Source organism: Lactuca virosa, chromosome 3 (assembly GCF_052849685.1).
Source record: "Lactuca virosa cultivar CGN04683 chromosome 3, Lactuca_virosa_CGN04683_v6, whole genome shotgun sequence".
NCBI classification, from domain to species: Eukaryota; Viridiplantae; Streptophyta; class Magnoliopsida; order Asterales; family Asteraceae; genus Lactuca; species Lactuca virosa.
Genome location: NC_136428.1, coordinates 99,177,262 through 99,191,582, shown reverse-complemented (window position 1 = coordinate 99,191,582; position 14,321 = coordinate 99,177,262). Strand labels below are relative to the sequence as shown.

The 14,321-nt window shown below is 34.6% G+C and overlaps 1 protein-coding gene across 1 annotated transcript; it reads left to right on the top strand.

Annotated features, from left to right (window-relative positions):
* Window positions 1-7,580: 7,580 nt before the first annotated feature.
* Window positions 7,581-13,557, top strand: IYO (RPAP1-like, carboxy-terminal protein). Its single transcript, XM_079085208.1, has 10 exons — window positions 7,581-7,925; window positions 8,418-9,255; window positions 9,360-9,487; window positions 9,655-9,839; window positions 9,932-10,037; window positions 10,112-10,378; window positions 10,465-10,653; window positions 10,744-12,798; window positions 12,884-13,093; window positions 13,177-13,557. The coding sequence occupies exons 1-10, from the start codon at window positions 7,728-7,730 to the stop codon at window positions 13,363-13,365; spliced, it is 4,365 nt and encodes a 1,454-aa protein (XP_078941334.1). The 5' UTR covers window positions 7,581-7,727; the 3' UTR covers window positions 13,366-13,557.
* Window positions 13,558-14,321: the final 764 nt, after the last annotated feature.

The window sequence follows — 14,321 nt, the reverse complement described above, 5'->3', positions numbered from 1 at the left end:
ATAATAATTATATTATTGTGGGTTGAAAACCCTATATGCTCACCAGGCTCCCAAGCCTGACCCACTCAGTTTTCTTTGCATTACAGGTAATGGCACAAGAGTATAAGTTGGTGGACTTGACGAGAGATTTTGGATTATAGATCAGTAGTTATAAATGACTGTTGTAAGGTCTATTTTATACTGTTTATGCTTTTGGTCTGTATCGGAACATGACATCCCGAGATTTTATTATTTAATGAAAATACATTTCTTTAAAGAAATGTTTTGATAAATTCTTATCACATTTTGTTTTGGGAACAAATTCCGCAACTGATTTCTTTAAAAGATTACTCTGATTTTAAAAACAAAGCATAAACAAATCGGTCTTTTCTGGCCGTGAAATTGGGGATGTCACAGCAATCGACATTTGTGGAAGGAAGGAGTATCCTAGAGGGTCCTTTGATCGTAAATGAATTATGCTCGTGGGTAAAAAGAAGCGACCGAAAGATGTTATTATTTAAGGCAGATTTCAATAAGGCGTTTGACTCGGTAAACTGGGAGTATCTTGAATCGATAATGGAACAACTGAACTTCGGATCAAATTGGAGAAGATGGAGAAAAAGGTGTCTAGAATCCGCTAGAGCCTCGGTATTGGTCAATGGTAGTCCGACGATGTAGTTTTCTATGTCCAAAGGAGTGAGGCAGGGCGACCCGTTATCACCTTTCCTCTTTATATTGGCAATGGAAGGCCTAAACGTTATGATGGAGGCGGCCACAGAAAAAGGGGTGTTTGATGGAGTTCCCATTCTCAACTCTAACATTTCTATTTCTCATTTGTTTTATGCAGACGATGCTTTATTTATTGGAGACTGGTCAAAGAAAAACATGTCCAATTTGGCTAGAATCCTGAGATGTTTCCATGTCGTATCCGGATTGAAAGTAAACTTCAACAAGTCAAAGGTATTCGGTGTTGGTGTAGCACACTCGGAGGTATGCAGTTGGGCAAACCCATTGGGTTGTGCCCCATCATCCCTTCCATTCACCTATCTTGGGGTTCCAATTGGAGAAAATATGAACATGAAAAAAGCCTGGAAGCCGATTGTAGATAAATTCCGTTCCAAACCCTCAATGTGGAAGGCTAAGACTCTGAGTTTTAGTGGAAGGATGACTTTGGCGAAATCAGTTCTAGGAAATCTCCCTACGTTCTACTTCTCTCTGTTCGCGGCCCCAACAGGTGTAATTGAAGAATTAGAAAAGATCCAAAGACAATTCATATGGGGAGGAGGAGCCGAAAAGGAAACAGTTCATTGGGTTAATTGGGATAGAATGAAGGCTCCAAAGGAAGTAGGAGGGGCAGGTTTGGGCTCTCTTAGAAATCTGAATTTGGCCCTGCTAGCAAAATGGTGGTGGAAGTTCAAATCAAGACCACAATCTTTTTGGGCTCAAATCATTATGGGGATTCATAATCACACAAACCGACCTTGGTACTGTTTTTCAAAACATAAGGTGAACGGGGTCTGTTCAGGCATTGATAGGGTGAAGAACGGCTTATGGAAACTAAATATGGACGCGAAGGATATCTTATACTCAAATGATAGGGGAATATCATGGAGATTTGATTTCGTGGTGGATGGGACCTTTAATGTGGCTAAACTTCGAAGTCGACTGGATATGGCGTCACATCCAATTAGTGATGAAGAGTTTTGGTGGCTGAACTCAGCCCCAAAAAAAGTAGTGAGTTTTATATGGAGTGCGAAACAGGGTCGGATTCCATCGGCAGACGAGCTATAAAAAAGGAACATCCTAGTACCTTCCACAATGTGCGGGATGTGTAGGAACACTGTGGAAACGACAAATCACATTCTCACATCTTGTCCCTTGGAGAGAGACACGATAAACTTGGTGCTCAGTTGGTGTGGCCTTCCAGGCAGACAGTTTTCAAGTGTTAATGAAGTCTTAGATTTTGCCCGGACTTGGGGTCATTGCCCAAAGAAGAAGGAGATGTTGGCTTGTATCCTATATGGAGCACTGTGGAGTCTTTGGAAGGAGAGGAATGATCGGATATTCAGAGGTGTGACTTCGAAACCGGCGAAGATTCTGGATTCTATTAAAATTATTGTTTTTACTTGGCGGAAATATAGGAAGCATAGAGGTGATAGCGTCGATTGGGATAAGTGGTGTATGTCACCTATGAGTTGTATATAATTGGGCTATATCTTGTTGTTTATGCTTCCTTTGTAAGATGTATGTTTTCGGTCCCTAGCATCTTGCTAGGGTCACCGTTTTAATATAATTGCCGGTTAAAAAAAACCTAATATGCCATTATTACACAATATTATTCACATATTGACGTAAAACTATCACACCACTATCCACTATCAATTATACACCAATACACTACTATTCTTACATAGTTACAATATATTATTACATACACGACTTCATATAAAACTGAATATATATTTTACATACATAATGCATATTTCACCACACTATATTATTACTTTTTGACTGGTAGTGGCAATTGATGGTGCTTGGTCTTATTGGGGTTTTAGTAACAATTGGATATTATGTTTGAAATAATATTTACATTTTACATTTGTTTCTTATGCCTATTGTTATCATATACTTTTTTACGATTAGTTTTACTGATAATTTTTTTTAAGTATTACTACGTTTTAGGCACATATTTTATTTTAAATGGTTTTCAAACTGTTTTTAAAGACTATCAAAATCGTAGCTTAAAATAAATAAATTATCAGTTGTTACATATATAATTTTTTCATAATAATTTTTGAGGTAAAATATTGAAAATAATATAAGGTTTCTCTAAAGTTTTCCTACAAAGAATGTATATGTCTATAGTTGCTCACATGAGAGTATTTTCAAAAATATTTGAACCATTGTGTCAAACTTAAATATTCTTGAATCGAGTTTGAACTCTATATCAAAAAAATTGTCGAACAATGAGTGAAATTTTAACCTAACTTAACATTATCACATTGAACTCAAGATCCAATTTGCTCGCTTAGGCGTGTTATGTGACATCCCCATTTTCACGGTCAGAAAAGACCGATTATGTTTATGCTTTTTAAAAATCAGATTACCTCTTTTAATAAAATTTTTGGGAATTTGTTCCCAGAAAAACATGATAAATTCGTTATCAAAGCATTTCCGAAGAAATGTATTTTTATTCATTTTCAAAACATTGGGATGTCATCGTCAATACAGAAACATAAGCATAAACAGAACTTACATTCATTTACACTAGTGATCTACATCTCTTTTAATCTCTCAGTGTAAAGTAGCTTCATATCGACACATGTGATACAAATAAGCTTGAGTGGGTCAGGTTGGGAAACCTGGTGAGTACATAGGGTTTTCAACCCACAATAATATAATCATTATGTTTAATCATCAAACAATCAATCAACCCAATTACCCATCCTCATTATCTTATTTACTCTTAAGGATCTACCCTAAGAATCAACTATTCCTCGTTTATTCATTCCTAAGGAATATCTTAAGGAATAGGCACGAAATCCATCGTTGCTAATGACACATCTGTCAAACACAACTGCTAATATTATCACTTAGGCGCAGCTGCCAAAATTGTGACATTCTTTATGGGGCGCATCTGCCAATATAGTCATTTAGGCGCATCTGCCGAGGTTATGAGGTTCTCTATTAGGCGCTTCTGCCGGTAGAGTCCTTTAGGCGCATCTGCCAGGGTTTTATTGACAATATCGTTTTCGAGAATCCACTCGCGATACAGGTCAGTGGGTTTTTAAAGTACACCGGTGAACACATCGTTCACAACACCTACAGGTTGCGAGCCTGCTAGTGTTCCACTGGACTGTCTAAAATAGTCCGTGGTTGTCATCCATACTCTGCTAGATGACGGGGCTAGCATTGGGAAAAAGGCTTCTCACATCGTCCACCTCTCACCCTTACCTCATGGTCTATATTACCTCTCAACTTATCGTCCAACTCATATTTCATCTACCCATGTGTTACCTAACATAGTATGTAGATATAAATACATATACGGTTTAAATCATATAAAACTTGTATAAAATCGTTCATCCGACATAAATAGCAAGTATACAGATAATATACACACATAGCACGTAGTTTATATAAAATACTTCATATCTATGTGTAAGATGAAAGTAACTATGCACTCACTTGTTAAGGTGGCGATTCCGAACTCAGACAACACTTCGCCTCTTAAAAATAATTTCCTTCGACGAAACCTAGTATTAATACCACCAGATTTTAGTCTAATATTTACCGTGACTAATTATTAGTCTTATTATTATTATTATTATTATTATTATTATTATTATTATTATATAAGCGTTTAAACAATATTTTTCAACCACTATGTACAGACACGGGCCAGACATAAAACACCAGAGGGCAGGACCATTTTAGCATATAGCACTTCTGAAATCCAACAACCCTATGCGGCCCTTTAAATCAGATTCCCCGTACCACAAGTAGTTAAAAAGATATTATAACGACATTTATATAAGTCATAATAATAGCTCAAATATTTATTATAAGTTCATAATAACAATACTAATTTTAAATATAAGTTATATTAAAATAGGGTAAGCATAACTTACTTACAAGAGGGTTTTAGCTAGGAGTCGGGCTCTGCAGGGGCAGAACTTCGTCGCTGAATCTTTCTAGGAAAGATTCGTGCAGCGCTTCAGCGCTCACCTTACTATACTAAAACTACAGAAAGAGAAGTCGAATCACGAGGGACCGAAATGCTCGGGGGATAAGAAGAGAAAGACTCTTGAATCAAGAGAATGGTGCAAGAAATATGAGAGCCCAAGCCTCTTATTTATAGTAATTGAATTTACAAAAACTACCCTCCATAATTACTTAATGACCTTATAGTTATATAAACGACTAAACACTCATTCCTAATACTATTTTAAATAGATTTAACGATATTTGTACTAAACTAATATCGAAAGTACTCAACACTAGTCTTATAATAACTGCATCGTCGATACCTTTCTAATGATATATGCATTTGTATATATGTGTGTACGTATATATGATTTATACTTTATTTTAATACGTAAATATGCTATTATAATTTGTAACTCGTTCATACGAACTCCATTTTTTATGTTCTTTATATCCACGCGTTGGTATTTACGAGTAATACAACTTTCATTTAGACGCCGTCAGCTAATTCTCATTCTATCTCAGACTTACTAAACTGTATCGAATTTATCGCGCTCGAAGAGTAGGGACCAAGTTTCGTCCATATCTTTAACATACGAGCTCTACTCTCGACATTCTTTATATCCACGCGTAGGTAAAAACACGATCTAAAACTTTCATTTAGATTCCGTCGGCTAATTCTCGACCGATCTTAAATTTAACAGTAGGAGAAGATTATACTGTTAAATGTCCGCGTAAAATTTATAACTTCTACATACGGACTCCGTTTTCGTCTGTATTTTTACCTTTGAGTTCCTATTAATGAGATATTCAACTCTCATTTAGGTCGCGTAGGCCAAAATCCGCTCGAACTAAAATTCGAGTTTCGGGTTGTGCACTACTATGCCAAATCTTAGAAAATTCATAACTTCTTTATACGAAGTCAGATTTGAGCGTTATTTTTTTGTATGTTTTCTGTTTAACGTATACTACAAATTTTGTTTAGATCACTAAGGCTAAAAAGTCTTCTACCGTAAATTCACTATTTACGTCTCCCGGTGCCGTGCCGGTTTTGCCGTAAAACTTCGACGGGCCATAACTTATTCATTATAACTCGAATTTCGACCTTCTTTATATGTACGGAATCCTTGTAACATATACTACAACATGGTTAAGATTAATCCTTCTAAATAATCTTCCATCAAAAACTCATTTTTGATGCTCATCGTCTCTAAATTGACTAGACCGGATCTGCGGGCGTTACATGTTAGTCATGGAGCGCTTGTGAGCTTATAGCTGCTAGCATATGACAAACGCTTTGAACAAAAAACATCATTTGACACTACAAACTTTTAGCGTTTAGTTTAAACAAAACACTCCAAATCTAAAAGCTATCTCACGTAACATTTAATAAAATGCTACCAACTAGTTTTGCCGAACACACCCTATCTTATTTAGTTATTTTATACGTCAAAAAACCGTAAAATGTCAAGATCTTAATAGTATTTTTATTTTAGAAAGAATTTCATATATACAATTATTAAACATTAAAATATCATATTTGACCAACTTAATGTTTATATATCATATTTCTCATTTATAAACTTTCAAAATATCATATTTGCTCGAATAATTATTTTTAATATTTTTAAACATTTTATAATTATATCCTTATTTATTATAAATTGACTATTATACCCTTTTTTTATCAATTGATAGGTTATGTAATTTGAAGTTTATAAATTTGTATAGAATTAGGTACAATTAAAGTTGTCTTGTAGTTTGAATCATATTTTGCTTATACAAAAAGCTTTAAAAAACTGTTTCAAAAGCAACTTTTAAATACATAAACACTTTTTTAGCTTTTCAAAAAGCTAATAAGCTATTTTGAGAAGTAATCTCAAACAACCACTTACTAACCTTATTTGAAAGATTTTTAATTGGAATTTTCATTATCCTGACGCTAATTGGTGTTATTTGGAATTATACGCCCTTTTAATTTTAAACAATTAGAAATTCCATTATATGAACTTTGTTTGATATTTTGATTCTAAACAAAAACCCCATTACTAGTCATACAAAACTAAATCTAACTCTCAATTTAGTATTAACTATAATGCTAACTACTTGCAGTTAATTCCTACGATTAGAGTTCAACTTCCAAATTAAACGTCAAATTCATCAATAATTTTCACTAAATTAAATGTCAATTTAATTGTGAATGATCATACCAACAACAAATTAAATGTGAATGATCATAACAACAACAAATTAAAGGTCTAAATATTTACATAATTATTTGCAGTTAGTTCCCCGGTCAGAGTTCGAAAATTTAATTGTGAATAACCATACCAACAACAAAATTAAAAGAGTTTCAAATAAATCGGTTGATTCATCAAAATCAGATGAACCTTCAATTTCTTGAAACACTTCATGATTATCTTCAACCAAAAAAGAAGCCACAACAAAGAAAAATATTCGTGATGCATTTTTTTTTTGAATAAGAAATCCCCTATCTCCTTAGCCAGTCAATTGATAAGAGGGGTATATAATGATTTAAATTAATTATAAAATATTTAAAAATATTAATAATAAAAATTTGGACAAATATAGGAGTATTTTGAAAGTTTATGATGGATAAATATGATAGCTTGAAATTAAATTAGAGAAATATGATATTTTAATGTTTAGCTAGCAGCTCCGTTCATTATTTCTCATCTATTAAGGCTCCTTCTATACGTTATTACACAAAACCATATTGTTTCTCCCATATATTTGAAAAAAATGGAAAAATATACAATTAAGGATGAAATATGTAGGTTGGAAACAATTACAGGGACGAGATTTGTAATTCACTCAAAGGAAAGCTATAAGAAAGACCTTTAATTCCCTTCTCGTAATCTCGTTTAGTCAAAACCCTCGCCGGACCCCGACTGGAGTGATTGTTGTCGTCCCCATTCTCCGCCAGTAGCGCCGCTCATTATTTCTCTTCTATTAAAGCTCAATCTGTACGTTATAATTACACAAAGCCATACTGTTTCTCACATATATTTGAAAAAAAAATGAAGAAATCAGACAGAAATGGGGAAAACTCAACTTCTAGCCAGAAGAAGAAGAGTTTTGGCCTCCAAATCGGTGAAAAAGATGTTGCATCAAGCATAATAGGTGGTATAGTTGAAAAAGGTTTCAGCACGCAGGTGTCACAACCTCAAGTCACTGTTCTTCCGTTTCCGGTTGCTCGACACCGCTCTCACGGACCTGTAAGATGATTTCCATTTCTCCATTTTTTTTTTTTTTTTTTTTTTCCACTTCGTTCAGTTTGTTTTCATATTCTCTCAGATAAGTTGCATTTTCAAATGAAAATATAGAACCGGTTACTTCTTTTGATTTATTTTTGTGTTTATATGTAACTAAAGTAACTTCAGTATATGATTGATTCTGTATGGATTTCTAATGTGCACTATGTTTGGGTTAAAACTTTTTACGTGATAATCATCTCAAATATATGTCACTTTAAAATCTAAATAGTAATGTGTTCTTGTTTATAGCACATAAAAGCAGAGTTCAGTGCATCAACATCTAGCATCCTGCTACCTTTTTTTCATCTTCGTTTTTAAAAGGTTTTGCCACTAATAAACACACAATCAAGCGTAACATCAAGTTTTTCTTCAGTTCTTTGTCATTGGACCCTTTTTATCTCTTACTAAGAAACTTTTGGTGTGGTAAACTGATACAAAGTTTATTATTCTAAGCATTGGGCTCCAAGGACTAGCAGTTCAAGCATCCATGATAAAGATGAGGAAGATGACGGAGAAGATGAAGATCATACAAACTTTAATCTGCTTGCTGCTAATGCTAAACCCATTCAAAGGAAACAAAAAAAAGGTTTGGATCTTAAACAATGGCAAGAACTCACAAATGATGATAATACTATCAAGAAACAACACAAGTATAATGGTAGTGCAAAACCAAGTGATCCAAAAAAGGAATCAGGTAACATAAATTCAGATGTACCAAAGAGCCACAAGCAAAAAGCAGGCAATGTTGGTATTGATGCTGTCGAAAGTAATCTTGACAATGGTACACAGTCAAGCATCAAGTCAAAGGACATATCAAGAAAAGTAAAGGTAGAATCCAAAGATGAGATTATGATGAATGTAGGGGAGTTAAGTATGCCAACATCTCATGGTTCTACAAGTATGGAGAGTGAGATTGATGCTGAAAATCGTGCAAGGTTGGAGAAGATGTCCACTGATGAAATTACAGAGGCTCAAGCTGAAATAATGAAGAAGATGGATCCTGCATTGATAAAGATATTGCAAAAAAGGGGACAAGATAAAATGAGTAAGAAAAGTTCTACCTCTGCTATTGCCTCCATTGATGCCAAGAATCAGAAAGAATCAGTCATCTCAGAGACTGATAATGCTCAAAAGATGATAAAAACAAATCCTAATCATTCAAAAACTGGATTAGAAAGTAAGTCAAATGCCAGCAGTTTATGGGATGCATGGAGCACAAATGTTGAAGCTGCAAGGGATTTAAGGTTTTCTTTAGATGGTGATGTTCTAAATGATTATGGTCAGGCACCAGGTAATAGTAACTAGATTTTTTTTTGGTGAATTCTTTTCTTTGTGTAGATGTGCTTAGTTGTTAATGACTATTTTTTTTTGTTCTGTTTCCAAATCATGTTGTAGGTAATGAATCTGCTAAGGGTATTTATGGAAGTGAAAATGCTGCAGAACGTGACTTTCTTAGAACTGAGGGTGACCCTAGTGCTATTGGTTACACCATTAAAGAAGCACTAGCTCTCACTAGAAGCGTGGTATGTTTTGTTAATTATAAATTATAATAAACTCTTAATATTCTTCTTTTTCATTTGTGATATTTACATATTAGGGAAATATGGAGTAATTGTCTGTTTAATGAATCTTGATCACACAATATGAACTCATATAATTCTTCTTGGTTCTCATGATATTTTCATATTAGGTCCCTGGACAACGGGCTCTTGCATTGCATCTTCTTGCATCTGTTCTTTATAAAGCACAAGATAATATTTGCAGAAACCAAACAGGGTCAACTTTGAAAATTGGTAATCAGAATAATATTGTTGACTGGGAGGCTGTTTGGGCTTTTGCACTAGGCCCAGAACCTGAACTTGCTTTATCACTCAGGTGAATCCTAAACTTTCTATTATTGAGTTGATTTTTGATATGTTTGACCTCAAAAGTCAAACTTCACCTTTCTCCTTTTTGTATACTTGTAGGATGTGTCTTGATGACAACCATAATTCTGTGGTTATCGCATGTGCAAGAGTCACTCAGTGTGTTCTTAGCTATGATTTCAATGAGCACTTTTTTAATATCTCTGAGGTAAAGTTACTTAAGTCAACTTATCTTTGACTATTTTCTCTCTTGATTGCTAACAACATTCAATTTGCTTTCAGAAAACAGGAATTTATGAAAAGGACATCTATACGGGTCCCATCTTTAGAAGTAGACCCAAAATTGATGTTGGTTTTCTTCATGGTGGATTTTGGAAATACAACACTAAACCCTCAAATATTTTTCCTTTTAATAAAATTATGAGGGATGAGGAGGATGATGAAGAAGAAGAATACACAATAAAAGATGACATTGTGGTTGCTACACAGGATATTTTAGCAGGGTTAGTTAGAATGGGTATCCTTCTAAGAATTCGCTATCTATTTGAGGTAAGTTTGAATTTTCGGTCAAACATTCTTTGACTTTTGACTCGTAAGATATATCTGCATTCTTGATACTATGTTATGGTTTTCAGTCTGATCCTTCAACAGCTTTGGAAGAAACCCTAATTTCCATACTGGTTGCAATAGCAAGGCATTCCCCTACATGTGCAGATGCAATCATGAAGTGTGAGAGATTAGTTCAACTTATTGTCCACAGATTCACTACAGCTAACCAAATGGGAGTTGACTTTATAAAGATAAAATCCGTTACACTTATAAAGGTATGTAATCAGTAATCATCTTAAAAATCACAAAATCTGTTTCTTTAAATTATATAACTTTTTTTAAAAAAAATCTTGTTATGTTAAAAGGTATTGGCTCAATCCGGGAGGTGTAAGGAATTTGTAGACAATGGAACTTTCCAGAAGCTGACGTGGCATTTGTATCGTTGTGCTTTGGGTATTGATGACTGGATGAATAAAGAAACCGAAAAGGTCAAAATTTGGTCAACTTTGCTCATTGAACAGCTAAGGTTTTGGAAGGTCTGCTTACAGTACGGGTATTGTGCATCTTATTTTGCGGACATGTTCCCTGCCCTTTTCATTTGGTTAGACGTTCCCTCATTTGAGAAATTGAGGGGCAAAAACGTCATTCATGAATTCCTTTCCATCACTAACGAAGCATATATGGTCCTGGAGGCTTTAACAAGAACACTCCCAAATTTTTACTTAAAAAAGATTGATCATTCAGAGACTTGGAGTTGGAGCAATGTGGGTCCCATGATTGATTTGGCACTTAAATGGGTATCACTAAAAAGTAATCCGGAGTTGTTTACCTTTTTGTCCCTAAAAAAAGAAGGGTTGACTCCCATGTTATGGGTGATTTCGGCTGTTTTCCACATGCTTTTTGGTGTTCTCAAAAGTGTGTTTCCTGAAGATAACTCTAAGAAGCTTCCATGGCTACCCGATTTTGTCCCAAAGATTGGACTACACATAATCAAGAATGAGCTTTTGAGCTTTAACAAAGTCAACAAAGATTCCTTCTTTGACTTTCTGAGTCAATGTAGACATGAAAGCGACCAAGAAACATCATTAGCCTCTGTGTGTTGCCTTAATGGGTTAATAAGCGTTGTTGTCTTAATCAATAAGTTGATTAACCTAAACAACATTGAGATCAAAGTTTCCTCAATCGAGCATGACAATATAACAATCCATGAGAAAATTCTTACTGATGGCATACTTGAGTGTTGTACATCTGAGATGACAACTTTCATGAAGTTGACTTCTTCTGCTGGTCAACTCTCACAATCTGTTGAAATGTTCGGAAGAGGCGGGCCCGCGCCAGGTGTCGGTGTCGGATGGGGGGCAGCTGGCGGTGGTTTTTGGTCCTCAAACATTTTGGTTGCCCAAATGGACGCAAGATTGGTTTTACAGTTAGTTGAGATATATTTTAAAAACCCCACAAATGAAGTTACAGTGGAGAGAATAAGTTGTCTTTTTGACTTACTTTTACTCGTGGGACCCAGGGACAGGGGTATAATGGACAAAACACTTGATACTTTACTACAACCATCAAATCTCAAGTTTCTTGATGTCAGTATTCGTAATTCCCTTGATCAAAAAACATTTGAGTGGGAGTATACTGAAGAGGAGTTGTTAACATTTAGTGAGAATTTAATCTCTCATTATAAGAACAGATGGCTGAATATAAAAAAGTCAAAGTCAAAATCAAAAGTCAAACCCAGCGATCCGAGTTCCAAAAAGACCAGATTTTCACTCGACACCATTCAGGAAGACGTTGACCAATCGATTCAGTCAACTATGGTAACCGAATGGGCTCATCAACGGCTACCACTTCCCAATCATTGGTTCCTCAGTCCGATCTGCACCGTTGACTTGGTCAACCTTCCGGTCAAACCTACCTTCCCTGAAGGTGCAAGATCCGGGCTTTTCTTTCTTTTAGGTCTTGAAGCAATATCCAATCACGTTTCTTCAAATTCCATCAAGGGCGTTCCCGTCATTTGGAAACTTCATGTTTTATCTGTAACTTTATTCGCGGGGTTGGATCTTTTAGAAGAGGAGAAAACTAGGGATGTTTACAGCACTTTACAGGAGTCTTACGGGAAAATTCTTGATAAAAAAATTTCTGAAATCGGGTCAAAGAATAGCGTTGACTTTTTGAAGTTTGACCAGGAGATACACGATAGTTACACCACATTTATAGAAACTCTTGTGGAGAATTTTGCTGGAGCATCATATGGTAATTTGTTATATGGGAGACAAATTTCAATGTATTTGCATAGATGTGTTGGAGGGCAAATTCGACTTTCTACTTGGAATGCATTATCAAATATTAGAGCTCTTGAGCTTTTGCCACCATTAGAGAAATGTTTATCCCAAGAGGAAGGTTACTTAGAACCTCCCGAGGTAAGTAAGATTTTTTTTGTTTAGTTTTTTATGCAATTAAATTGAAGTTCCAAAATGTATAATATAGTTTTATTTATGTACACAGGATGATGAAATGATTCTGGAAGCATATGTGAAATCATGGGTTTGTGGAGCTCTTGATAAATCAGTAACAAGAAATTCAGTTTCATTCACATTGGTTATTCACCATTTATCGTATTTCATATTTGGTGATCATGTTGGTGATAAAGTTTCATTGCGAAATAAGTTGGCCAAATCTATCCTTCGTGACTATTCACGTAAATCAGAGCATGAGGTATGTTTTAGTTTTTTATTTTATAAATTTTGAGGGGTATGGTTATAAATTTATATATGTTGTGTAAATGATATTTATTATAGGGTATGATGGTCAAACTAATACAATATACAAAGGCAACAAGTTATCAAAAACTGGATCAAGCAGAAGATTTGTTGTTACTCCCTGAGATAGAAAGGAGGTTTATGGTATTGAGGGAAGCTTGTGAAGGGAATGCTACGCTTTTGAGTATAGTGGAAAAGCTCAACAACACCATCATGAAGCAACAATAGTTTTATTAAGATGCTCAAAATGTATATTGATGATGATAAAATAGGGAAAACCTGTGGAAAACGGAATGCAGTGTATGGTCTTTTTTCTGAATTATCAGGGTATTTGAAAATTTTGAGAAATTAGTTGATGGAAGTTGATAATAGACGTGTAACTTTTTAAACCAAGGATGCAAGTATTTCCCACTATGCCAATCTTTAGAGTCATGTAATGTATAGTCCACATCAGTAAAAGTATTCGTTAATATGTAATAAATATAACATAATATATAATATATAGTATGCACTATATGATATATACATTGTATGATGCATCATGCATAATTATGTAGTATATGGTTTATACTTTATAGTATACTACTACTTTACACATCAAATGTTGTTAATTCCCGAAAAACAAATATTCACTAAATTAATATAAACATTTTAATTCAGATACAAGAGCATGCTTATGTTGTTTTTTTTTTTTTTTGTTTGTAGAAATAGTGTCTTAGCGGAAATTAGTCCGGTCCGTTCATCATTTACTTATAAATCTCTTGTATAAATCGTTGTTTGTTGTTAACAATGAAATCATTTTGATCAAATAAATATTTCAAATATCAATGTATTTGGTTCCATCATATTCAACATTGTTTGTGTTATTATTAAAGTCCAGCTGACGAAGGCATCTAGAAGCGACGTTTATATGTTTCTTAATTGAGATTTTGGTTCCAAGAACTAAGAATGATTGCCATGAAGTAAATGAGAAAGCACACACAATCATAATATATAATGTGGTTCTTTCAGTGTGACCTACGACCACAATTATTCTTATTCATGAGCTCAAACAAAGTAACAATACAATCAAAGACGGACCAAAGACCTCACAAAGACTATGTGAAGACCACAAAAGATCATCTATGAATTCTAACTAGCAACCCCTATTTATAGCCCGATAAGTCAAACCCATCCATTCATAG